Source organism: Leucoraja erinacea, chromosome 9, assembly GCF_028641065.1.
Source record: "Leucoraja erinacea ecotype New England chromosome 9, Leri_hhj_1, whole genome shotgun sequence".
In the NCBI taxonomy this organism is placed as follows: domain Eukaryota; kingdom Metazoa; phylum Chordata; class Chondrichthyes; order Rajiformes; family Rajidae; genus Leucoraja; species Leucoraja erinaceus.
In genome coordinates, this window is record NC_073385.1 from 52,234,977 (window position 1) to 52,262,646 (window position 27,670).

The window sequence follows — 27,670 nt, forward strand, 5'->3', positions numbered from 1 at the left end:
ACCAAAACTGTACGCAATACAGGATTCAAAAAGGGTCAGAAGGTACCTCAGTTTAATATGAATATGTTCTACAAGAATCTCAGTTTCTGCCGGGCTATCGCCTCAGCTATCTTCTTGATGGGACGGAGTCAGTTTTGTTTCCGTTTCTGTTTCTCTTGACTGTGGAAGGTATAACATATTCATAAACCTGTAGGGGAATGTTGAAGAATACTGTGTGGATTTTTCAGTGTAACTTCAGAAAGCTAGAAGTAAGCAGTTTCACATACAAGAGACATTTGCAAAGTGATGATGGGCCCCTAACAAGACATTCATTTCTTGGTGCATCTTTGAGAAGGTCAAAACTTGTTGTTTTTTTTGCATTCTAAATGGCTTTGTACGGGATATATTTATTTCCTCTTAGGTTGAGTTCATCTTTTAATTATGACACACTGCATCTGTTTTACTCATTTTCAAGGTGCCACTGTTGCAAACTACTGGTGCATGCTCTCCGTCAACTGTAAACAAGACAGTGGTGAAGGTGGCTTATTTCTGCCTTCCCCTCTAATTCTCTCCCCTTCCACACTGTGACACTCTGCTATTGTTCTTTACATCCTGATGGTGGCAAATAACATGGTCCTGATGTTGGAAACTGAGAGAACATTATGGAGGGGGATGAGGTTGGTATCATAGTTTGCAAATGGGTCTAAAGCAGCAGCTTAAATGCTAAATTTAGTCATGGAGTCATACAGCATGGACAGAGGCCCTTCGGCCCAACTCGTCCATGCCGACCAAAGATACCCCATCCATGCCGACCAAGATACCCCATCTAAGCTTGAGTCATACATCACGGAAACAAGCTCTTTGGCCCAACTTGTCCATGCCGACCACAATGCCCCATCTAAACATAGAGTCATAGAGTTATGCAGCACAAAAGCAGGCCCTTTGGCCCAACTCATCCATGGTGACCAAGATGCCCCATTTAAGCATTGAGTCATACACCATGTAAACGGACTGAAACTCATTTCACTGTTGAGATAATGTAATAATCGTTTGTGAAAGGTGAAGTGAGTAAGCAGATTGCAGAAGTCTGGGGCTGAGAAAAGTAATTGTTATGTATGATTATGATGGTGGCAGGATTTATTTATCGATTAATCCATCACCCAAATCCTGGATGGAAGACAACATGCATTGTTACCTGATTGCTTCCCTGAGTCATTAACCAAGAGATTACAGAGGGATCAATGCCTTTTAGATAGCTGGTTTTGTAAATGAACCTCCACCTTTTTGGATGTGTGTAGTATGTGTCAAAGGAATTGGCAACAGTTGGTGGTTTTTTGGTTTAGTTTAGTTTACAGGTACAGCGCGGAAACAGGCCCTTCCACCAACTGAATCTGCACCAACCAGCAATCCCTGCACATTTACACTATCCTACTCACATTGGGGACAATTTACTTTGATACCAAGCCTATTAACAAAGAATCTCACTTTTCTTTGGCATCCAGCTGTACTGCCGACAGTAGCAAACCCCAGTGACAAGAGGCAGTAATGTTAGTTCATCAATGGAACATCACACACACCATGTTTGGCCCTGTCACTGTTAAATAGCAAGGGGACAACATGGTAGCATGGACTGGCTATATCTGGAGCCTGTTATGATTAGAGTTTAGAGAGCAACTTTGCTCGTGTTTTGAACAAATGAACATGATCTTTACAGCAAATAATGTCCCGGTGATTGAACGAGAAGGGATCACATGACAACCCAAAACAAGGTGGCGTGCATGCATAAAAATGGAGATTGGTGTATGGGGCCAACGGGTTACATATTTGAAGAACGATGTGTTGGCATTGGAGACTGGGCCCAGAGGAGGTTTAGGAGAATGATCCCAGGAATTACTGTATATGATGAGCATTTGACGGCACTGGGCCTGCACGTACTGGAGTTTAATAGGTTCAGGGGGGACCTCATTGAACCTTACAGAATAGTGAAAGGCCTGGGTAGAGTGGATGTGGAGAGGATGTGACTATTCCTTTTCTCCAGAGATGCTGCCGGACCCGCTGAGTTACTCCAGCATTTTGTGTCTATCTTTGATATAAACAAGCATCTGCAGTTCCTTCTTCTACATTATGTCTTGGGACAACTTGGGTTGTAACAAGATTTGTTGCCCAAAGGTGTGCAAATTATTTAACCCAAAGCCATTAGCAATAGTGAAAAGCTGTAAGTATGAGACAAAAATTCAGAAGCAAGATGGCACAAGTCGTGAATATATTGTTTCATTAAAGAACTTTATCCTCCTTTCTGATGTTTGCTCCTTGTACAAATAGATTTCTGAATGGACCAGTATGAGAATGCAAAATCTGACATTCAAACTTGCACATAAAATTACTGCTTTAATTAAGTTGGCATTTAAGAATGCAGGAGCATTTTATCCTCAGAACAACTGGTACTGCTGAAACTCTTCATCAGAGTCCTGTAGCAAAATCAATGGGTACGAAATGGAGCTCAGAATGTGCTTGTTTATAAGATACAAGTGGGCTATTCAGCCCATTGAACCTATGCTGGTTCTCAATGCAATCACATCCATCGCAATCCCTCTCTTACTTCCCCACAATCTATTCCCTCTCACACAAGCAGTAAGGAGATGTTTCCATTTCTCCATAGATGCTACCTGACCCGCTGAGTTACCCCAGTATTTTGTGTCTATCTCCAGTGTAAATCAGCATCTGCAGTTCCTTCCTATACAATTATATGGGGCATTGATGAGTTCCTGCAATAATTTTCACAGATGTTGTCTCTCTACTGAAAGAAGGATGTGCTTGATGAGAGACAGAGGATTATCATATGAGGACAGATTAAGCAAATTGAGCCGATAATCTCCAGAGTTTATAAAAATCGGAAGTGATTTCAATTAAACTTACAAAATTCTTACGGGGTTTATCAGGGATAATGCAGAGATGATATTCTGATGGCTAGGGCATGTAGGGCCAGTGGTCACAGTCTCAACATAAGGAATTGGATTTTTAGGAGTGAAATGGCGAAAAGTTTCTTCACTTAGGTAACAAGGTAAGAAATTCCTTGAACTCTCCATCCAAGAGCATCTTGGAAGCTCAGTTGAGTATATTCAAGCCAGGGATCATGAGATTTTTGGATAATAAAGAAATTAAAAAGACCTGCAAAGTAAAGAACTGTGGCATTGAGGTGAAAGATCAGTCGAGGCAATACAGAATGACTGCATAGCCTTTTCCTGCTTCCAGTTCTTATGCTCTAAGGTCGCATTGTGAGAATGTGTGGCTCCAAGGTAAATTTCCCCCCTCCCCTCAGGCTATAGGTACAGAAGTGTGAAAACACATACCTCCAGATTCAGGGACAGTTTCTCCCCAGCAGTCATCAGGCAACTGAAACATCCTATCGACAGCATGAGAGTTGTCCTCACCTACCATCTTCCTCATTGGAGACGCTCGGATTATCTGCAATCGGGCTTTACTGGACATTATCTTGCACTAAACATTATTCCCTTTATCCCTTATCGGTACATTGTGAACAGCTCGAACGCAATCATGTGTAGTCTTTCTGCTGACTGGATAGCACACAGCAAAAAGCTTTGCACTGTGCCTCAATGCCTCACGTGACAATAAACTAAACTAATTTCAATGGTGATTTGACGATAAAAAGGGAAGATAGGCAATTTATTCAGTTAAGAAGGAATTTGGATTGTACATTATCAATATCACAAGCAGCAATAGCAGCAAACAGACAGATTTTCAAGTAAAGATGTTGATCAACTACCGACACATAGATTTGCAAATTGATTCTTAGACTATTCAATAGTGAGTCAAAACATTCATTTGATCACCTTCTGTTAATTAAACATTGATGGAAAGTATTTTGAAACTGAAAACCTACCCTGGAAAGGTTTTACAGATATTGTGGCAAATATATCGCACAATCCAACAGGTAGAATACAAGATAGACACAAAATGCTGGAGTAACTCAACGGGACAGGCAGCATCTCTGGAGAGATGGAATGAGTGACATTTCGGGTCGAGACTGATGTCAGGGGAATGGGCGGTACAGAGATAGAATGTATTTGGAGACAGGAAGACTGGTGGGAGAACTGGGAAGGGGGAGGGGATGGAGAGAGAGGGGAAGCAAGGGCTACTTGAAGTTAGAGAAGTCAATGTTCATACCGATGGGGGTGTAAGCTACCCAAGCAAAATATGTATAGCTACGCATCATGGCAACAAACCAAAACAACAGCCCAATGTGAATAAGGGAGGATTGGATTTCAAATCACGATATTAGAAGAACGTTTCCAGTGCGGACACTTCAAAGCAGCACCCTGACACTAAGGCAGAATCACGGATGGAAACAAGGAACTGCAGATGCTGGGATCTTGAGCAAATTACAAAGCGCTGGAGGAACTCAACAGATCAGGAAGCATCTATGGAGGAATGGACACTTCTTCAGGCTGAATGTAGTGTGGGTGAGAAAGCTGGAAGGGAGGAGAGGGGTTCTACAGGTGGGGGTTTAACTGAGCCCGGTAAGTGGTAGGTGGATATAGGTGACTGGGGGAGGGGGGGTTGTTTGGCAGCTGTGTGGACAATGGTTAGAGATGAAAAGGAGTTATAAGGGTGTCAGATAACGAGTGAAATTTAAAGCCATAGAGAGGGCTACAGTCGGAGTTTGGCGTCGGTGTTCCATCAGCCCGGCGTGAGGGCCTGAGCATCGGGCCACCCGTGGCGGCGACTGCGGGTGCACGGGAGACCCCGACCACGGGTGAACATCTGGGAAGATCGGAGGGGAGGCTGCTGGACTATGGTACCTTCCTCAACTTTGGTGCCACTGTATTGTGTTGTGGTTATGTTGTGTCGTGGACTTCTGTGTTTGTGCTTTTTTAAATTTTAATATGTTTTATTTATTTATTATTTATTTGTTTTTTATGAGACTTGACTGTAAGGAAAATTCATTTTGTTGTCTCCAATATGAGATAATGACAATAAATTGAATACAACAATACAACAACAATACAGGTGGAAAGGGACAGGGGGCAGGTAGAGGACTGAAGGAGAGGGATAGTGAGGGAAATGGGTATGCATCAGGATGGGGGGACACAGGAAATCGTAGAGGAAAAGAGAGGGGCTTTACTTAAAATTGGAGAATACAGGGTTGGACTGGAGGAATCATGGAAAGATGGTGGGCAATCCTTCGATCACAGAATATTTATACAATTGAGGACAGGGATTTCAAGCAGAACGCCACAAAAGATGATCTATTACGGCTAACGCATGAGAACACTGGTGCTGGATGTAAGAGTGTGATCTATATTTTAAATTCAGTTGATGAGGACATTTTCAGTAACTATGTCAGAAACCCCAGACTATAGACCAAGGAAGGCCCAGTGGGTCTACAGTTTGAGCAGATATTGACCAAACAGAACATGGATTCTCAGTTCATATACATCAGTTTAGGTTAGAGATACAAAGCAGCAACAGGCCCTTCAGCCCATTGAGTCCGCGCCGACCAGCGATACCCGTACACTAGTACTATCCTACACGCAATAGGGGCAATTTACAATTTTACCAAGCCAATTAACCTACAAATCTGTACATCTTTGTAAAATGGGAGGAAATCGGCACTCCTGGAGAAAACAATGCAGATCACAGAGAGAACATCCAAACTCCGTACAAGTACCCATAGACAAGATTGAACCCGGGTCTCTGGTGTTGTCAGGCAGCAGCTCAACCGCTGTGCCACCGTGGGGAACTTTTCAGTAATTGTGTCTGAAAACCCAGATAAGAGCCCAAGAAAGGCCCAGTGGGTATATGAGCAGATATTGATCGAACAGAACATATGGTGTCCATATGTAAGTTTAGTACATGATCTTATTTGAGAGGTGATTCATGCAATTTACCCCCAGTGTAACACCGGCACTCCATTCAATCTGATACATTTTAAATGTATAAATAGCTTTAGAAGAGCTATCTTGTAAATGAAGCTTTATGTTTCAGTTGACATGCACAAATATATACAAAATACAACATGTGTGCATGATGTCATGACTCAATGTATTCATGAAGTGTTATTTTTATTTAATTTGTGTAGCATTTTGTTTGCTCACACGATTCACTTAAGGCATAAGATTTATGGTTTTGAATGTCCTTACAGAAATACAAATGTACCGGTTCAGGAATTTACTCAGGAACTTTCATCCGATACATATTAAAGCCATTCGGACGCCAGCATCTTGTGCTTGTGACAACATTGGTTGAATGATCTAGCTTCATGGACATCTGAGGCCATGTTGCCATGACAGGCTTAATGCAGCTGGGAAGGACTTTGCCTGTGAACTACTACTAAACCTGGAGTGTAGATCAGATACTAAGGTTCAAGCTGACTGAAATAAAATGTAATAAGAATCTTTCTTACCAAGAAGATTTTACTGAGCTACAAAATCAATCCTTTACTGGTTGCAGCATTGTTATGGAAAAACAATTATTCATATCTTAAGACTTATAACTTTTCTTGTCTCTGAAGATGAAAAAACTGTCGTGTTGAGAGGTAATGGCAGATGCTGGTTTATACCGAAGATAGACACAAAATGCTGGACTAACTCAGCAGCTGATGCAGCCTAAGGAAGGATTCTGATCCGAAACGTCACCCATCGCTTTTATCCAGAGTTGCTGCCTGACCCGCTGAGTCACTCCAGCACTTTGTGTCTAAACACTGTAGTGTGACTTTGCAACAATAATAGGCATTTTTATAGGATTCTTAATGAAGTAAATCTTAAAGAACTTCATACGAATATAGCGCATGGTAGAGCACAAGAGCAGATGGCCTAAACTTTTAATCCTAGGTATTAAGAATCATTTTAAAAGAGTCTGGAAAAGTTGGCAGCTGCAGAGATATAGGGTGGCAATGGCAGAGACTGGAAGCAGCAGACTAGAAACCATAGCTTTAATGGTTCTTTGACAAGTTTTGTGGAACGTTAGATTATCCTCACTTTCTTTTAGTTTTTCATTCATAACCCGATTATCTCTGCCCATTTACAAAATCATGTGTGAATATTCCCAACTCTGAAATGATGAAAACCACTGGGGAATAATTTACTCCTAACTTTGGCTAAAATGCTGATTAAGTAATTTATTCAGTCTCTGTCATCCTGATTCAATGTTTCCGTGCCTCTAACGCTCCGTCAGTTTATTTCTAAACACTGTTGTGATCAGTACATACTCTGAGTATGGATTGGCGAGGTAGTGCCTTATTGTATAAGTCAGTCCAAATCAAGCACAGGTTCTCAGACAACAGATCTTGACCCTGAATATTGCAGTGAATAGACCCAAAGGATGGGTGCAGAGGTGCAATGGCAATTACTTTGGACTTCACCTGCACCTTTTACAATGGCTGGTTTAAACCTTATTATACAAGGAACGTCCTTTGTGGTTGAAGATTCAACTGGAAGCACGAGAAACATGTAATATTTTAGTATTCAGGTGCTGACTTGGACCACAGGTGCTCAGTGACTGAAATAGCCTTCTAATCTCTTACCATTAGCACAGAAGCATACAGATGTATCACACTGCGATGCCAAGTTTGTACCGTTAGTCTTCGCTGATGAAACATAACTTCTGTTGGAATTTGTTAAATTTGTAGCTTGTGCGTGCGCTGAAAAAGGAAACATGTCGTACTTTGCTTAATCTGGATCAGCATGCTTGTTGTACAATCGACTCAGAACCAACTGGTTCCCTGCATTGTTCCCTGAGGAGGGATATGGACACCTGTGGGCAGGTCGGCAAAGAAAGATGAATAAAATATTGAGAATATTACTGATAATAACAAGTAGTTGGTGTCTGGTCTTTCGTTTTAACCACAGTTGTGATTTGGTTTTTGATTCAGCTTGTTTTCGGCAATCTGTACTGACAGGAAAACCTTGAAACTGAGGTGGAAGAAAGTCATGTGTAGGAAGGAACTGCTGATGCTGGTTTATACCGAGGTTAGGCGCAAAATGCTGGAGTAACTCAGCAGGTCAGTCAGCATCTATGGAGAAAAGGGACAGGTGATGTTCCAGGTCAGAACCCTTAGTCATAGAGTCACCCTTTGGCCCAACTTGCCCACACCAGCCAACATGTCCCAGCTACACTAGTCCCATCTGCCAGTATTTGGTCCATATCCCTTCAAACCTGTCCTATCCATGTACCCGTCTAACCGCTTCTTAAATATTGGGATAGTCCCACCCTCAACTACCTCCTCTGGCAGCTTGTTCCATACACCCACCACCCTTTGTGTGAAAATGTTACCCTTAGATTCCTATTAAATCTTTTCCCTTTCACCTCAAAACCTTCTACAGAATAAAGATGATGATTCTGTCTGAAGAAGGGTTGCGACCCGAAACATCACCTGTTCCTATTCTCCAGAGATGCTGCCTGACCCACTGAGTTACTCAAGCATTTTGTGTCAAGTTTGGTTGAAAGTCATTTAGGATTGAAGTTACATATCTCTATACTTATATGACTCTGATCTTGGATGTGTGTGTATTTATTTGTGTACTTGTGTCTGTGTTTATTTGTTCATCTGTGATTCACATATCCTCGAAAACATGACATGCTAATGGTGAAATTTGACGTTCCAATAGAGATTTACGCCATCAAAAAACATCTGAAAATTTGATGCATTACTTCCCGAGTCATTTATGAAAATGTTCAAAAATTTCAACCATAACTTGGTAAATAAGCACAAGATCCGGTCACACTCAACAACTGACGTTGCCAATGGCTCTTTATTCAAATTGTTTGCTTGTCGCTCTGCTCGAGATGCTAAATGCATTTTGTTGTCTCTGTACTGTACACTGACAATGACAATTAAATTGAATCTGAATCTGAATCTGAATCTAATGGTGAAATTTTACGTTCCAATAGAGATTTACGCCATGATGTCAAAAAACGCTCTGAAAATTTGATGCATTATTTAAAATTTCAAAACTTCAAATCTTGGTAAAAATAAACAAATGGTTCCTGCTGACGTTACAATGGCTCTGCCTGCTTGCCTCTGCTCGCGCTGCGAGTGACGTCACCCCTGTTCTGCCTTCTCTACTTCTTGGCTTCTTAACTTTCACTCTCTCCTCCCAATTTCCCCCCCCCCCCCCCCCCCCCTCCCCCTCTCCCCCCTCCTCCATCTCCTCTCCCCTCTCCTCTCCCCCCTCTCCATTCCCCCCCCCCAAACCTCCTCTCTCCACCCCCTCTGACCCTTCCTCCACCCCCCCCTGTCCCCCCCCTCCCTCGCTTTCTTTCTCTGCCCCACTCACTGCCCCTCTGTCTCTGCCCTTCTGTCTCTCCCCCCCCCTCTCTCTCTGCCCTCTCTCTTTTGCCCCCTCCCTCTCTAGATGCTCCTGTGAGTTGGGGGCTATGTGTCAGTGGATAGGGTAGGTATGGGGTAAAAGGAGCCAATTAATAATATTATTAATATAATATCAAGGTGGGGGGTGGTTAGTGTATGTGGGGGGTGGTTAGTGTGTGCGTGATGCGCAGGCCCACCCCCCCCCCCCCCCCCCCCCCCCACAACCGTACGTTGAGGGAACGGGACCCAACGGGTCCCACTTGATCTAGTAATATTTAATTCTGCAGGCATTTGTCCTATATCCATGACCCATCAGACTGTGGTCAGCTTGGATCAATAAGGAAATTAAATGAAATCATCTGATAGCAGAAAAGGACACAAAGTGCTGGAATAACTCATTGTGTAAGGCAGCGTACCTGGAAAACGTGGTTAGGGGACGTTTCGGAACAGGATCCTTCTTCAGACCCACTGAAATATTCCAGCACTTAGTGACCTATTGTGTTAACCATCATCTGTCGTTCCTTGTTTCTCTATCTCAAAGCAGAACAACATCTTTGCTACCAATGTGCATCTGGAAAAATCAACAGGGGCAGAGGTGGGGGTGGGAAAGGGGGGAGGCACAGGTACAGGAAAAGATCCACTGCGGCCTTAATTGATGAATTAAACATTTTGTTTTGCAGATGACAGTAACCGGAAACTGACAATCGAGGAGGAGGAAGCAAAACGCATTGCAGAAATGGGGAAACCCATTTTGGGTCTACATCCCAAATTGGAGGTCATCATCGAGGAATCTTATGAATTCAAGGTAATTTTAATTTAAGCTACTACAGAGCACTTGATACGTAGAGTAGAATAATGGAAAAATGGAAATGTTGACACTTAGATAGTGACAATAAGGGAGTCATTAATTTCCCCCACTCCCCTTCCCCCTCCTCCCGGACCTAGGTAGAGGGGAGAAAGTGGAAGGGTAACTTGCTACTAAGTGCTGCAAGCCCGGGTTTAGAGTGGGAAGGGAAGTCTGCAAGGTTTCCTGAAACCCGTCACTATCCAGTGACTCTTGTGTTAAAGATAAGCAAAGTCAACAAGAGTTGCTGATGCACCATGGAAACAGGCCCTTCGGCCCACTGGGTTCATGCCAACCATTGATCACCCACATACTAATTCCATGTTATCCAACTTTTGCGTCCAACACTCGCGTGTCCAAAGATGAAGATGGTGGGTGTGAAGTGCTGCCATAAGGCAAGGAGCAGCCCCTTTAGGTATTGGAACAGGGGCTGCAACCTCACACACTCCATATAGACGTGGAACACAGACTTCCAGCCCACAAAAGTGGCAGGCAGCTGGCGAGCCGAGCCCCAGGCTGCTGCATTGCCTCCAGCGGCCCTCTCTACCGTCGCTGGCCCTGCACCGCTGGTTTCACTTACCGGCCATCTGCCAGACTCCCTCATCCCTGGTCAAGATAATTAGATTGCTGTATAACTCCACCCATCCCCAGAAAAGAGTCTGTTTCTTCCTAGCGCAGGCCATGAAAGAATAGACAATATTTGACAGATGCAGTAAAGCAAAATATTTCTTTAAGCAGCAATGTTTGTTGTTACTTTGCTCCAAGCGAAACCAGGCGCTTTAGCAGCCACAGAAATTGTTCTCCTCACTCATGGAGGGTATGCATTGTTAATCGCAATGAGATCTCCAAAAGCCCGTTGAAATTTACATCAATATTAAAAGCTGCAGAAGTTGTTATAGCACCGACGCCCCCGCCTGTGTTTCAAATCCAGCTCATCGCTTGGTTCTGCAATCTGTTACCAATGCAGCAAACTATGGAGACACAACACAGAGATTAAATTGGTGTCTGCTTGTAGCGAAGTTGCTGACATCCTGCTGCTAATGTTGTGCCCATTCAGACACACGGTTCACATGCTTTCAATATAAAGTGCAATGCCACCTGAAGCCCCTGGCTGGAGCTGGGGATTTTAATGTGTAAGCGCTGGCCACAGAATAGTACAGGTCCACCACCAATTTTCTGGCAACTGATAGTCCGGCACCTACTTTAATCCGGACAAAATTACGAGAGTTTTGCGTGTTGCGTGTGACGTGTGTCCCCGTCCTGAAAGAGTGAAATGTGTACGTCTTTGTTAATTTTCATTCTTTATTTAGGTTTCTGGCAGTCTGTGGTGCTTTAGAGAGGTGGGGAGGTGTGTAATCAGTGGGTCAGAGGTGTATTGTTGAATTATTATTACGTGAGCACTGTTGGTCTGGTAAGATGGATAATGTGGCCAGGGCCGGATTTAGATGAAGAGAGGCCCTAAGCTGTTCCACGTGTGAGGCCCCCTCCATGTTGGTTCTCAACGCTGGCGGCGAGCCATGACGGCCAAATCTCCCACAATTCAAAGCGAGGGAGAAAATGCCCAGCGCCGACCAGTTGTCGTTGCAGTGCGTATGCGCATGCACAGGGCGGCCGATGATGTGCTGGCCGTGGTTGTGCGCATGTGTAGGGGGGAGGACGTGCAGGCCGCAGCAATGTGCATGTGCAAGGCGGCCTGCCGTGCCGGCGGATGAGGAGCGAGCGGAGCCCGGCGGCCCGGACACGGATAGCGAGGGGAGATGGGGAGAGAGAGAGAGAGAGGGGGGCCCGCCCAGAGTTGAACGGTAGGTGTCCTGCCTTGGCCGGAAGCCCCCGAGACATCGAGGCCCTAAGCTTAAGCTTGTCTAGTTTATAGGTAAATCCGGCCCTGAATGTGGCAAGGCTCTGCAACCAAGGGTGCTGGTAAATTGATGGGGGAACCATGTAATGTGTTTCATCTCACCTGCAAACATGGCTCCTGTTCCCCAGACAGAGAAAGTGACAGAAATGCCGAGCTTGCTGGAGGCAAGGGGGACTCTGCAGGATGGGAGGACACATGGAGTTATTCAAACAGTCATTCATTCCTGTTCTAAACGTGGTAGCTGCTTATTGTATCACTTCAAAACAACAAAAACAAACAGAAAACTTGGCACCCTTGTGGCTTTAATTAATCACAATAGAACCACAACAATTAGACCCATTCACAGTGATTGCTGCATCTTTTAGTAAATACCAAATGTCAAGCAATCTTCCAAAATAACAACTGTTTTGCTTGTGTCTCATTTTCCCAGCAAGATTGCTCATTTACACCTCCCTAAGGTTTGGAAGTGCACTTTAAAGTTTGCTCAGAACCACCTGACATCCCGATGCGTCTGCTACATTCACACTACATTCACATCTGAACGTGTGGCTCTCCTGCAGGGTTGGGCAGAGCTGTAGGAAAGTGAAAGGGGAATTGGAAATTAGAGACTTGGAATTTTGCAACAAACATAAAGAACCAGAAGACCAAACGCAGGCAGTTGAGACTAGTGTAGCTGGGACATGTTGGCCGGTGTTGGCAAGTTGGGCCGAAGGGCCTGTTTCCAGACTGTATCTCTCTATGACTCTAAAACAGAGGCAAACGCATAATCCAATCATATTTTTCTCTGCTATTCATTTTTAGGAATATTGAAAATCTGAACACAAGCTATGCTATTTCAGACTCTTAGAATGGAGGTTTAAGTTGATTTAGCTGTAGTTATTGCCCAGTGTACAGATCACCACGGAAGTACCAGGTGGTGACCATGTCTGACAACAGAGTATAACCACCTAGCCTTGGCTCGCTATGCCATTATCAACGCATAGACCCCACCATTGAATGCTGTGGATCGCACGCCTACAAGAGCACTTCGGAGGTCGGGTGTCCTGGATGACTCCTCTCCTCACACCTCAAAACCTTTCCACCATCCAAATGGCACAAGCCTAGAGCAAGATGGATGACAATCCAGTTGCCTGAATGAGTGTAGCTTCGACTACTTGCTACGGCCCAGGGCAAAGGAAGTTTGCTTGATTAGCACTCAATTCACTACCCTAAGCATTCTTTACCTCCAATACTGGAGGGTGATGCAGTGGTGTTGCTACCTTACAGTGCAGGGCACTTGGGTTTGATCCTGACCTCGGGTGATGTCTGTGTGTAGTTTGCACGTTCTCTGTGTGTCCCTGTGAGTTTCCTCTGGGTGCTCAGGTTTCCTGCTACATCCCAATGACATGTGGGTTTATAGGTTAATCGCTTTAAATTGGCCAAAGATTGGATGCTAAAGTGGGATAACATAGCAGTAGTGTGAACGGGTGATTGATGGTCAGTGTGGACTCAAAATGTTCCATATGCGTTACAGCATGCGTGGAATGAATTGCCTTCCCCTGCATAGACCATCAAACAGTACAGCACAGGAACAGGCCCTTCGGCCCACAATATTTACGCAAAACATGATGCCAACATAAATGGATCTCATCTGCCTGTACATGATCCATATCCCTCCATTCCTTGCTCATCCATGCTCCCATCTAAAAGCATCTTCAATGCCACTGTTGTATCTGCCTCCACCACCACCCCTGGCAATGTGTTCAAGCCCCCCACCATTCTGTGTTAAAAACTTGCCCTGCACATCTCCATTAAACTTTTCCCCTTCTCACCTGATAGCTGTGCTCTCACGTGTTGGGCTTTTCCAACCTGGGAAAAAGGTTCTGATTGTCTACCCCCTCTATGCTTCGTTCCTGCAAACACCAAGGGCAACAGGTGCGTGTGGACTACCCTCCCCTGCAAGTTCTCCTCCAAGATGCCCACTCCTTCCTTTTGGAAATACATCGCAGATGTTTCATCATCGTCAGCTTTAAATCCTAGACTCCTTATCCAATGGCTCTGTGGGAGCACCTTTGTCAAATGGACTGCAGTTGTGCGGGAAGGTTAGGAGCCGTCACCGTTTCAAGGGCAATAAGGCATATACATCAATTGCTGTCCTTGCCATCAAGGCCCAATTTCTGTGAACGTATTAAACAAAGGACTTCAAGGATGTTTCTTTGGCAGTCTCTCAGTATTGAGGATGACTTATTTCCTCTCTGGATTTGTGGTATCTTAGGTGGCTATTAAAAAAGCCATAGATCTATGCACAGGACAAATTAGAGTTGCTAATCAACCTGTGTCTATCTTAGATAGACACAAAATGCTGGAGTAACTCAGCGGGACAGGCAGCACCTCTGGAGAGAAGGAATAGGTGACATTTTGGGTCGAGACCCTACTGCAGACGGGTCCTAGATCTTGGGATGTGGGAGGAGCAAGTATGGGAGGAACAAGTAAGAATTTTATTCTTCTGTCTGGGACATGTGACAGTAAAACACTCTTGACTGTTGAATTAAGGATCCAGGGGAAACCCATGCGATCACAGGGAATACCATGCAAACACCACACAGGCAGAACCAGGGGCCAGGATTGAACTTAGGTTGTTAGAATACAGTCTGGGTAGCTCAGTTGGTAGAGCATCATTCTGACACTGTTAATCTCAGGGTCCATGGTTCAAGTCCTGTTCAGTGGCTGAGTTTATATCGCATGTTGACAGCCGGGTTACTGTAATTATATTGGGGCAGCACAGTGGCTGTGCATAAGTAGAGCTGCAACAACACCAGAGACCCGGGTTTGAATCTGGGTTCAGGTGCTGCCTTACGGAGTTTGTACATTCACCCTGTGACCATGTGCGTTTTCTCCGGGTGCTCTTGTTTTCCCCCACATTGCAAAGACATACCGGTTTGGAGGTTAATTGGTTCTGTAAAATGTTCCTTGTGAGTAGGATAGAACTAGTGTACAGGTGAATCTGGTCGACATAGACTCGGTGGGCCGAAGGGTCTTATTCCACGCTGTATCTCTAAACTAAACTAAACTAAACTAAACTTTGAGGCAGGAGCACTACCTGCTATGCTGCTGTGTCTTTCTTTTAAAGAAATCCACAGAACAACATTGATATTCAGTGTGGTTTGCAGTAAGATGGTGATTGTGAATCCTGTGACACCGTTACTAAGCTTGGAAGCGATGGTTTAAAAGGAGCATGACCCTGCTCATGAAAGGAACTTTGTTGAAAGGAAGAGCATTGGGAGAAAGTCCATTATTTTTTCCAATGGCCTATCTGATTCATAAAATTTGTTGAAATAAGAAAGGCCCATTTATTAACCCAGTCAATTATTTGCCTGGTCTGGAACTAAATGATGATGTTGTCTTGGAATCAGGACGCCCTGTGGGAGAATACATAATCACAATATTATCTGGTTTCAGTTGGTTGGTAGACTCTAAGGAACAAGATATCTCTGGTTGTAATTTTAAAAATGCTTGCTTCAATAAAATGACAGCATACTTAGAACTTAGTAGTGGAGGAATTTCTTTAGTCAGAGGGCGGTGAATCTGTGGAATTAATTGCCACAGAATGCAGCGGAGGCCAAGTCAATGGATAGTTTTAAGGCAGAGATTGACAAATTCCTCATTAGTACGGGTGTCAGGGGCTACGGGGAGAAGGCAGGAGAATGGGGTTGAGAGGGAAAGAGATCAGCAATGATCGATGGGACTTGATGGGCCGAATTACCTAATTCTGCTTCTATAATTCATGAGCTTAGATGCAGTATTGAAACAGGCCCTTTGGCTCAGCAATTCCACGGCAACCATCTATCGCCCATTCACATCAGTTCTATGTTATCCCGCTTTCACATCCACTAGCTACACTCTCGAGGCAATTTAGAGCAGCCAATTAACTTACAAACCCGCACATTATTGGGATGTGGAAGGAAACCTACGTGGTCGCTGGGAGAACGTGCAAATTCCACACAATCAGCGCACAAGGTCAGGATTGAACCGGGGTCTCTGATGTTGTGATTCAGCAGCTTTACCAGCTATGCCACTGTGCTGCTCTGAGCCTTTTTTGGAATGAGATTAGTGATTAAACCCGGCTGTGGATTGACAACGGCCCCTGCAAAACATTAATACAAAGATTTTATCAGAAAGGCTAAAAACATAAAGCCATTATAGGGTTATGGGGCGGGTGAATTTTATGAAGAGATCCTCGTGCCTGGTCAATGGCAATAAGAAGTAATTAAAATACGTTATAAATAGCAAGTCAAAACAAATAAGATTAATAAAAAGCTTCTATTAGATCAACTAAGTGAACAATTGTGGTGATGGCAATAGCTTTTAGGGAAATATGAACGGTTGGTGTGATCATTGACACTGTTAAGTCATTGAAAGATCCTCAAGAACGAGGGGCGAAGAACTCTGAAGCAATGACAGAGATGCCAAATGCACACTGTGCTCTACTCTGGAGAATGACGAGCCACTGACAGCAATAAATCCCGCAGATAACAATGAAAATGTTAATGTTTCTCTGGCTGGACTCATGCCAGTGTTCTTCCAATTATGCAAAGAAGGCAGTAGCGGGACTAAATAATTATAGTTCCATTAGAGTGACGTCAGATGTACCAGGGTGCCCTTGCAGATGCAATGAGCCAAGCCATTGTCAGAGAGAATCAACATGTTCGTAAAAAAAAAGTAGTTTGTCATTATTTTGAAGTTCTTTTGATTAGTGGAAAGTCTTCTTCGACTTTGAGTAGTTTTTGACAAGGGTTTCCTACAAGTAAGAATCTAGTAATCTGCTGCAGTGAGCTGAAAATGGTCGAATGGCCCCAGCCGTCATGCTTTATCAATGGCAATGAATAGACAGAGTCTGGCTAACAGTAGTTTCCTCAGGAAAAATCAGAAACTGATTTGGAAGGAACTGCAGATGCTGGTCCAGAAGAAAGGTCTCGATCCAAAGTGTCACCTATTCCTTTGCTCCAGAGATGCTGCCTGACCCGCTGAGTTACTCCAGCTTTTTGTGTCTAACTTAGGAGTAGTTTGATCATTTATGAAGTCCTGAGCTACTACCTACTTCATTGGAGACACTCGGACTATCTTTGACCGGTCTTTACTAGATTTTATCTTGCTCTAAACATTAGTTACATTATTTCCTTTACCATGTATCTGTACACTGCAGATGGCTCGATTGTAATCATGTATTGTGTTTCCGCTGACTGCTTAGCACGCAACAAAAGCTTTTCACACGTGACAATAAACTAAACTAAACTGAACTCATTTTATAAAGACCAATTTTCCAAACTGAAAATGGGGTCATATTGGTAAGCTATGGAATGGTAGAACTAAGTTGACTGGTTAGGTCACTGATAACAATGAGCATTTGGAATTACTTGCATAAATAATACTCCTTTAAATGAGATCAGTTTTTGTTTTCTGTCAGGGCTGAAGATTATAAATGCCCCGCAATGTGAATCTGGGTCATTATAAGGTGCTGGTCAGGCCGCATTTGGAGTACTGTGAGCAAATTTGGGCCCCATATCTGAGGGAGGATGTGCTGGCTCTGGGGAGTGTCCAGAGGAGGTTTACAAGAATGATTCCAGGAATGAGTGGGTTAGCATATGATAAGCATTTGACAGCCTGTACTCGCTGGAGTTTAGAAGGTTGCAGGGGGGACGTCATTGAAACTTACAGAATAATGAAAGGCATTGATAGAGTGGAAAGGATATTTCCACTGGTGGGAGAGTCGAGGACCAGAGATCATAGCCTCAGAATTTATAGGCGGTCTTTTAGAAAGGAGGTGAGGAGGAACTTCTTTAGTCAGAGGGTAGTTAATCTGTCGAAACTCATTGCCACAGAGGGCTGTGGAGGCCAAGTCAGTGGATATTTTTAAGGCAGAGATAGACAAATTCTTGATTAGAATGGGTGTCAAGTGTTATGGGGAGAAGGCAGGAAAATGGGATTAGGAGGCAGAGATCAGCCATGATTGAATGGTGGAGTAGACTTGATGGACCGAATGGCCTAATTCTACTCCTATCATTTGTGAAATTATTGTAACCTGTCAATAATGTCAATAGTGGTTTTATTGTCTCATATGTTAATTGTTAACACAATTAAATTGTTTCCCTTACAAACAGTCCAGTCGAGTACCCCCGATCCCCGATTAGCAAGTGTACAGGAATAATCTACAGCCGCATGCAGGAGGCGACATGTTTTGGTGGCCATTTTCAAAGTTTGTGCTCTCGTTCATACAAGCGGTGCCTGTTCTAGGCCAGTCCCAGGCTGATATAGGCCTCCTTGGATGTCACCTCCCTTTTCTGGCCCGTCCTTTGTTCCCCTGGACTCATTTTGTTCACCTAGGAGTGCGGGTGAAGAATTTTTCACGTTTTCATTTTCACTAACTCACCTGAATTATGATCTGATTGTCCACTGTGGCAACAGCTGGGGAAGGGAGTATTTCTATTGTGGCCCTTTGAGCATCACAACTGTGAGGTGGGATGTGGTCGTTCATCCGTGAATCTTTTCTACAGTGACAACTTCAATTTGCAAGTGTAAAGAAATAAAGGGCCTGTCCCACATGCGTGTAATTTACGCGACATCATTTATGCGTCAAGACGCACGACGTGCACGTCATGACACGCACGTGATGCGCGCATGGTGCGTATTACGCGTACATGGTGCGTGGTGACATAGGCAGTGACGTGCGGTCGCGCGCGGCGTCCCAGGATTTTGTGATGTACAAAATCTTTGCACGCCATCTGCGTGATGCGCAAACGGCAGCCTAGTGGGACAGGCCCTTAAGAGTTTTCGGGCTATGGGACAAAGTGGATTATTGGGACTGACTGGGGAGCCCGGAACATGCAGAATAAGTCAAATGGTGTTGGATGATTCATTGCGATTAATTCTCCATCCTTTAACTGGCAGAGCACAGTGGACAAGCTCATAAAGAAGACCAACCTTGCCCTTGTGGTGGGAACACATTCATGGCGGGATCAGTTCATGGAGGCCATCACAGTCAGTGCAGGTAAGAACATGTCTGATTTGTTGACTGTTTTTAAGACAGGCTATAACTTCCTTTGATCTTACAATGTGAAACATAGACCTGTTTACCAACTGCTTGCCCGTCACTCACAAGCACAACACAAACTATTTTGCTTGGGCAGCTTACACCCCAGCGGTATGAACATTAACTTCTCTAACTTCAAGTAACCCTTGCTTTCCCTCTCTCTCCATCCCTCTCCCTTCCCAGTTCCCTGACCAGTCTGACTATCTCCGACTACATTTTATCTCTGTTTGCTTTGTTGTTACCATCTCCCCGCTAACAATGATCTATTCTACATTTTCCTTTATCTCCATTCCTGTTTTTACACCTTACACTCCCTTATTTATGTATCTCCCTCTCCCCTGACATCAGTCTCCTGACAGAAGGGTCTCGACCCGGAATGTCACCCATTCCTTCTCGCCAGAGGAAGAACATTTTTGCTATTGAGGGAGTGCAGAGTAGGTTCACGAGGTTAATTCCCGGGATGGTGGGACTGTCATATGATGAAAGAATGGAGTGACTGGGCTTGTATTCACTGGAATTAAGAAGGATGAGAGGATATCTTATAGAAACATATAAAATTATTAAAGGATTGGACACGCTAGATGCAGGAAACATGTCCCGATGTTGGGGAGTCCAGAACCAGATGCCACAGTTTAAGAATAAGGGGTAGGCCATTTAAAACTGGGATGAGGGAATACTTTTTCACACAGAGAGTTGTGAATTTGTGGAATTCTCTGCCTCAGAAGGCAGTGGAGGCCGATTCACTGGATGCATTCAAAAGAGAGTTAGATAGAGCTCTTAGGGCTAGTGGAATCAAGGGGTATGGGGAGAAGGCAGGAACAGGGTACTGATTGTGGATGATCGGCCATGATCACATTGAATGGCAGTGCAGGCTCGAAGGGCCGAATGGCCTACTCCTGCACCTATTGTCTATGTATCTCTGTAACTATGCTGCCTGTCCCTCTGAGTTACTCCAGCATTTTGTGTCTATCTTTAGTTTAAACCAGCATCTGCAGTTCTTTCCTACACAAACTTGTCTTTGAACAGATTACCTTTCTTGTCATTTCTCATAAATTTGGATGGATTTCGACACTACTTGTTGTTGGATGCAAAATTTGACCCTCCCGAATATCACAAATGGTCACATAGTAGCAACATTACCATCAGGCTAGAAAGCAATAAAAGCTTTTGAGAGAAGGATTAAGTTGCGAGCTGTACAGTTCTGTATAATCTATTGCTGCTCATGTCAACTAAATAATTATTGTCGAGAAAATCAATTTGGCTGAGCTGAATGAATATAATGCAGGAAGAATACAAACCATTCATAATTTGAATGTTCAAAATCTTTTATTCAGATGGGTAGTCCTTTGCCTTTGAAAGAATTCCACTAAAGTGACATTGCATAGTCCAGTCTGTCACCCAAGACCATCGTCAGAAATAGGAAGTGTAAGCACCAGGGTCTAACTAAGTCAGTTGTTCAAATTGATTTGTTGGCAGCACTGGAAAGCTCTTCTCAAAACACACGTCAGCACACACTCTGCAAACGCCAGGGAGTCGATTGTAATCGACTTTTCTTTCCGCACTTTCTTTACCAACTGAGATTGCAATAGTTGCGAATGCAATAGTGCTTATGCTGCATAGCCACCCCAAATATAGTTCAGTCTTGGAAACCATTAAATCTAACCAGTGTAAAATCATGTCTTGGAACTGAGAGGCAGCAATGCTGGTAGTGCATATTGGTACTGGTGGCACAGTGGCACAGTGATAGAGTTGCAGCCTTACAACGCCAAAGACCCGAGTTTGATCCTGATTGCGGGTGCTGTCTGTATGGAGTTTGTACATTCTCACCATGACTGCATGGGTTTTTGCCGGGTGCTCCAGTTTCCACCCACATTCCAAACTTTGTGGCTTTGGTAAAATTGTTAATTGTCCCTAGTGTGTAGGGTAGGGCTAGTGTACGGGGATTGCTGGTCGGTGTGGACCGCGGTGGGCCAAAGGGCCTGTTTCCACGCTGTATCTCTAAACTAAACAATGCTCCTATCTCAAGCCACTGGTGAACCAGATTCTAACGATGTCTGATGCTGCCTGCATAGAGTACACACTTTCATCCTATGACCATGTGTATTTCTAGCGGCTGGTATGGTATTCTTCCACATCACAAAGACATGCATTAATTGTCCACTGTAGATTGTCCCTGGTGTGTAGGTGAGTGATAGTATGTGGGTGAGTTGATGGGATTGTGGGGAGAATAAAAATTGAATCAGTGTGGAATTGGTGTAGATAGGTGTTTTTGATTGATCACATGGACTCAGTGATCTCAAGGGCCTGTTTCCAACCTGTATGACCCCTTGGCTCCAGTTAATGTTTATTTTAATTTACTTAAGGTTAGTATTGTCACGTGTACTGTGGTACAGTGAAAAGCTTTTCTCTGCACACTCACCGCCCCTGGTGATGAGATGTGACAGTATATTCTTCATTGAAAAGTGGTCGCTGTCGAGCTGCTGGAGATGACCTGCCAATCCATGCAGAAGTGCAGACCTCCCCCCCGACCCCCACCAACGTTGATGACTCAGAAGTCAGCATGGTTTATCCTTGGTGATTTTACATTGTAGTGTGGCAGACAAATGGCAATCTCAGCTGATTTACCAGCACTTTACACAACTACTCAGCCTAACCTAGCCCAAGCCCAGCAAACGAAGAGCAGCAGTGAGGGAGAGCAGTCATTATATTAATTTCCAGTTTTTTTTTTAATTTAACTGGGTTAATTTAAATATTTAATTGCTTTCTGGGTTTTCTAATTCTTTAAACGGTTATCATGAATTGATACTCTTCAAATAACTTTAAAAATCTTAATCGTAAGGTTAATTTGTAATAGGTTTTGAATACTGGAGATATTCAAAATCTTTTTGGCAGCTGGTAAGCCGGTGGGTGCGGTCAAACGGTTCATCTAATTGATTCACTGGGCTTCACCAATCGTGTGAGCCAGGCCAGTGGAAGTTGCATTTGGAGATTATTGCAGATCCTAGACGTTTCACCAGAATTGGGAAAGAGAAAGCATGTTAGTATCCAGTTGAAAATATCAGAACCGTTGACATTTGCTCGGCTTGAAGACTGGTTTAATTTGGGAGGTGAACGTTGGATCAAAGAATGTAAACCTTGTGAAAGTGCCAGATATCAGTGTGAATCTCCAGTAATCAAAGCAGTTATTGGATGCATTTTTATAGCCATCTACAGTTTTTACAAATGTTCTAAATGGCAGTCAGGGGAAACAGAGTGGCAAGTCACAGTGTTAGAAACATAGAAACAGAGAAAATAGGTTCCATGGTCCTTCAATATGTTCATTGCTGATCATCCAAAATCAGCCTCGTTTCTGCTTTCTCCTCATATCCCTTGATTCCGTGAGCACTAAGAGCTATATCTAACTCTTGCTTGAAAAAATTGACTTTAATGTATTCCAGATCTGTTTTGTGCTTGTGTTCCTTCATTCATGACCACCTTTTCAGGTGCGAGATCGGTAACCAATCCTTAACATGAAGAGGCGCAGGAAACTTGGAAGTCTCTCCCACAAAACGCTGTTAAGGTTGCCATGGTCAATGTTTCAAAACTGAGACCGACAGGTTTCTTCAAGTATGGATGTTCAAAGTATTGCAGATCAAGAGGTTACACATCAAAAGGAATAGCCGGAGTTAAGTTGAAATTCAGCCATGATTTATAACAAAGGAACACAAAGATTTATTTAAATTTCTCCCATCACATAACTCTCCCAGCGGCGAACCGCCCTCGGGCCCTAGGATCTATTTGATCAGCTGTTCGGATTCAGAGGATAGAATACTGCACCCTCTTCTTGTCAGGGTTGTCGGCCATAGACACCCTGCAGATGATGTCTATCATCTTGGATGCTTGTTCAGGCCATCATTCCTTTGGAAGGTTCTGGGCCACAATGCTGACCTGCCGTTGCCCTATATGTGTGAAAAGCATTGAGAGGACTAATGCAGTTCTTGGGAGAGGGAATAACCATGTCCAGTGACAGATGGTGGGGGCCGAGCAATGTTGGCCTTTGTATTAGAGTCATAGACTCATGCAGCATGGAAACAGACCCTTCAGCCCAACTTGCTCACATTGACCAACATGTCCCATCTACACTAATCCCACCTGCCTGCGTTTGGAACATATCCCTCCAAACCAGTCTTATCCATGTACCTGTCTAAATGTTTGTTAAACGTTGCGATAGTCCCTGCCTGAACTACCTCCTCTAGCAGCACGTTCCATACACCCACCACCCTTTGTATGAAAAAGATACCCCTCAAATTCCTACTAAATCTTTTCCCCTTCACCTTAAATCTATTTGAAGATGCCCAGGTGTGGAATGAGGGCTCACAAACTGAATTTCCTTTATCATGTATCTGTACACTGTGGATGGCTCGATTGTAATCATGCATTGTCTTTCCACTGACTGGTTAGCACACAATAAAAGCTTTTCACTGCACCTTGGTACACATGATAATAAACTCAACTCAACTCAATGTTAGTAGGAGCACCTTCATTCCTTTGGTCACCCATCTGAGCTCATTGAGGCTTTTGCAATGTATGGTGACATTTAGTTCAGTTTAGTTCAGAGATACAGCGCGGAAACAGGCCCTTCGACCCACCGGGTCCAGGCCGACCAACGATCCCCGCACATTAACACTATCCTACACCCACGAGGGACAATTCTTTACATTTACACCAAGCCAATTAACCTACAAACCTGTACGTCTTTGGAGTGTGAGTGGAAACCGAAAATCTCGGAGAAAATCCACGCAGGTTACAGGGAGAATGTACAAACTCCATACAGACAGCACCCATAGTCGGGATCAAACCCGGGTCTTCAGCGCTGCATTCGCTGTGAGGCAGCAACTCTACCCCTGCGTCACCACGATGACCACCATGATAGATGATACACTGATTGCCTTCGCAATATGCAGTTGGTCTGGATCTTTCGACCATCAGTGAGCAACAGACTGTGCTGTTTGCCTGACGCATCTCAATCGAGACTTCTGAAATCCCAATTGACCCGACCTCGAATGTGCGTCTGCCTCATTTACCTCAGTGTTTGCGCAGTCTAACCTTGCTTTAATTTTCAGGCTATCCCGCTTGTGCTGATCTCCCCACCAGAAGAACGAGCGCCTTTCTGTCGATGCTAACAAACCTTGTAATCAGCTTAAATACCTTAGTGACTGCCGGGGAATACTAGCGTAATTGAATGAGATGTGTAGCAGAGCTGGAAACATAATTCAGAGCTCTGAAATCAGAGGGATATATGAATCAGTTTATTACTTCCATACAACCATGTCAGTCAGGCCTATAATTCAGCTCTTGAGGACAATCTAAATATATTCTAAGAAGTTATGGGTTTTTACACTCCATTAATATGTTCAGTTGGCAGTGTGATTGGCTTAGAGTAATGGGTTCAAATCACACTGAAGCACTATCGGTGGTGTAGACTTGCTGCCTTACAGTGCCAGAGACCTGGGTTCAATCCTAACTATTGGGTGCTGTCTGTACGGAGTTTGTACGTTCTCCCCGTGACCTGTGTGGGGTTTCCCCTGGTGTTTTGGTTTCCTCCCACACTCCAAAGACATAAGGGTTTGTAGGTTATTTGGCTTCGGTAAAAGATTGTAAATTGTCCCTAGTATGTGGGATAGTGCAGGTGTGTGGGGATTGTAGTTGCCGTGGACTCAGTGGGCCGAAGGGCCTGTTTCCTGGCTGTATCTCTAAACTAAACTAAACCTCTTCCAAAGACGTACAGGTTTGTAGGTTAATTTGGCCAGTAAAAATTATAAATTGTTTCTAGTGTGGAGGATAGTGTTAGTGTAAAGGGAATCACTGGTCGGCGCAAACTTGGTGGGCCAAAGCCAACATTTTCGCGTTGTACCTCTAACTAAACTAAACTAAACACTTAGGATATAATTCAGGCTGCATTCCATGTGAGACCTGATACTCTATAGGATATTCCATGTCCCACGAAAGAGCAGGGAATGCTGATGCCTTGACCAACGACACTCCGTTGACCAATAACAGCAGCAATCCCCATAGTGGAAGAGGCTGAGATGTTGCTTCAATTGGTCCAGCGAGGAGCAGGCTCTGGGCGGGGAATGCACACACAACCCGACACATTGTGGCTAGCTCAGTATCTGGAACCAAGGTGCTCCCAGGTCGATGCCAAGATAATTGAGAGGGATTTTCATTCAGATCACAGAGAGGCAACGGTGCAGCAGCAGCTCCCTGGGACACAGCATCAGATATACAAGCAAGAGTCGGCTGCTCTGCATCCCATAAGTGCCCTGCTAATTAATATGTTCGTGGCTCTTCTTTTCCTCTTAGTGTCCACCCCTATTTACGCTGTATCATTGATTGTTGTGTGCTGGCATATACCGAATGGGCTGAATGGCTCCTCCTGAGGATTTTTTGGGGATTCATTGTCACAGAGGGCTGTGGAGACCAAGCCTGACCCTGGGCCCAGCTGACCCCTGCGACCCCATCCCAGTGCCACCGTCATGGCAACGGGCCTTCATGGCCAAGTTAAGACTATCATGTTTCATAAGTTGGAAATCTAAAGGAGAGTGTGATTAGTAAGGGTGTCAAGGGTTATGGGGAGGGCAGGAGAATCGGGTTGAGAGGGAAAGATTAATCGGCCATGATTGAATGGCGGAGTAGACTTGATGGGCCGAATGGCCTAATTCTAGAACTTATGAACTTATGAAATCCAAGGGATAGTGGGATATGGATCACATGCAGGTAGATGAGATTAGTTTATCATGAATTCTTGTCATGGGCCGAAGGCTCTGTTCGTGTGCTGTACTTGTCTATGTTCTGTGTTCATTAGATACCATGTAGAGATAAATAATTAGTTTGTGGAGTTGCGTTCCAAATGGAGGGTGGGGATGGAAAGAACAGGGGTTGTGGGTGAAGACATCAGTCGGTGACATGGGATAGAATTAGAAACTCGAGGCTTGGGAGGATCAGAATGAGAGGATGATCACAGTTGGCAGCTGGGATGGGTCTCAGATTCTGAGGGAATGGGTTTAGCATCACTTTCCCTGAAGGGAAATGCAGGGAAAAGCGTAAGAAACTGCACAGTGGCACAGAGATGAACAGTTACTGTCTTATAGTACCAGAGACCTGGGTTTGATCCTGACTACAGGTGCTATCTGAGTTTGTACGTTCTCCCCGTGACCGTGTGGGTTTTCCCTAATTGCTCCCGGTTTCCTTCCACATTCCAAAGACGTACAGGTTTGTAGGTTATTTGGCTTCGGTAAAGATTGTAAATTCTCCCTAGTGTGTAGGATAGTGCTAGCATATGGGGAATCACTGGTCGGCACAGACTCGGTGGGCCGAAGGTCCTGTTTCCGCGCTGTATCTCTAAACTAAAATAAACTAAACTAATTGGAGGTGGGCGGACATCCTGTCTGCCTGAACAGCTCGTCTTTAACATGTCCGAAGCCTTCTACATGCTCTGAGTCTGATAGTCCATGAGTGGGAACTAAAATACTAATGTGATGATCACATGGAGTTGAACATCATGGACATTTCACAGCCGAGTTTAGAGCTTGCCTTTCTTGGCCTTTTTCCACGCCGCGTAAGATATCAGTTTTATCAAAGAGCCAATATATTAAAGGGATTACAAAGGTGACATGAGAGAATTTTTGACGATTGGTGTAACATCCTTCTATAATTGGTTTTAGAACAGAGTAGATCACCAACTAATCCATCAGGTCAGATTGTCATCTGTATCCCTTGCACTCTGTGATAACGTGCTTTGTTTATTCAGCATTTAACTCAATGCACAATGTCAAGTCTCCTGACAGAGCAGCTGGAGCTCATGTATTCCCTCTGGTGGCTCCAGCAAATGCAGTTCACAAATATCTGGCAAGCTTGTGCAAGGGCAATGAAGGGAATATCGGGATGCATCACAGCATGGGAACAGCTCCATCCAAGACACTACAAGAAATTGCAGAGAATTATGGACGCAGCCCAGACCATCAGACAAACACACCTCTCTTCCATTGACTCCATCTACACTTCAGGCTGCCTTGGCAAGGCAACCAGTATAATCAAGGACGAGTCTCACCCCGAACACTCTCTCTTCTCCCCACTCTCATTAAGCAAGAGGTACAGAAGTATGAAAACATACACCTCCAGATTCCAGAATCAGGGACAGTTTCTTCCCAGCTGTTATCCACTTTGGTATCAAAAACAGGAAGGCAGATTACTATCTAAATGGCGTCAAGTTGGGAAAAGGGGAAGCACAACGGGACCTGGGGGTCCCTGTTCATCAGTCTATGAAAGTAAGCATGCAGGTACAGTGGGCAGTGAAGAAAGCGCATGGCATGTTGGCCTTCATAACAAGAGGAGTCGAGTATAGGAGCAAAGAGGTCCTTCTGCTGTTGTACAGAGCCCTAGTTAGACCACACCTGGAGTATTGTGTGCAGTTTTGGTCCCCTAATTTGAGGAAGGACATTCTTGCTATTGAGGGAGTGCAGCGTAGGTTTACATGTTTAATTCCCGGGATGGGGGGACTGTTATATGCTGAGAGAATGGAGCAGCTGGGCTTGTACACTCTGGAGTTTAGAAAGA

General features: G+C 44.2%; 1 protein-coding gene across 3 annotated transcripts in view; it reads left to right on the forward strand.

Moving 5' to 3' along the window:
• The window catches only part of slc8a3 (solute carrier family 8 member 3), a 392,649-nt gene that overhangs the window by 327,238 nt on the left and 37,741 nt on the right, over positions 1-27,670 (forward strand). For all 3 annotated transcript variants that reach the window (XM_055640820.1, XM_055640817.1, XM_055640818.1), the window contains 2 exons: positions 9,988-10,112; positions 18,934-19,033. In XM_055640820.1, coding sequence (XP_055496795.1) covers positions 9,988-10,112; positions 18,934-19,033 — 225 coding nt within the window. The remainder of the gene's footprint in view (positions 1-9,987; positions 10,113-18,933; positions 19,034-27,670) is intronic.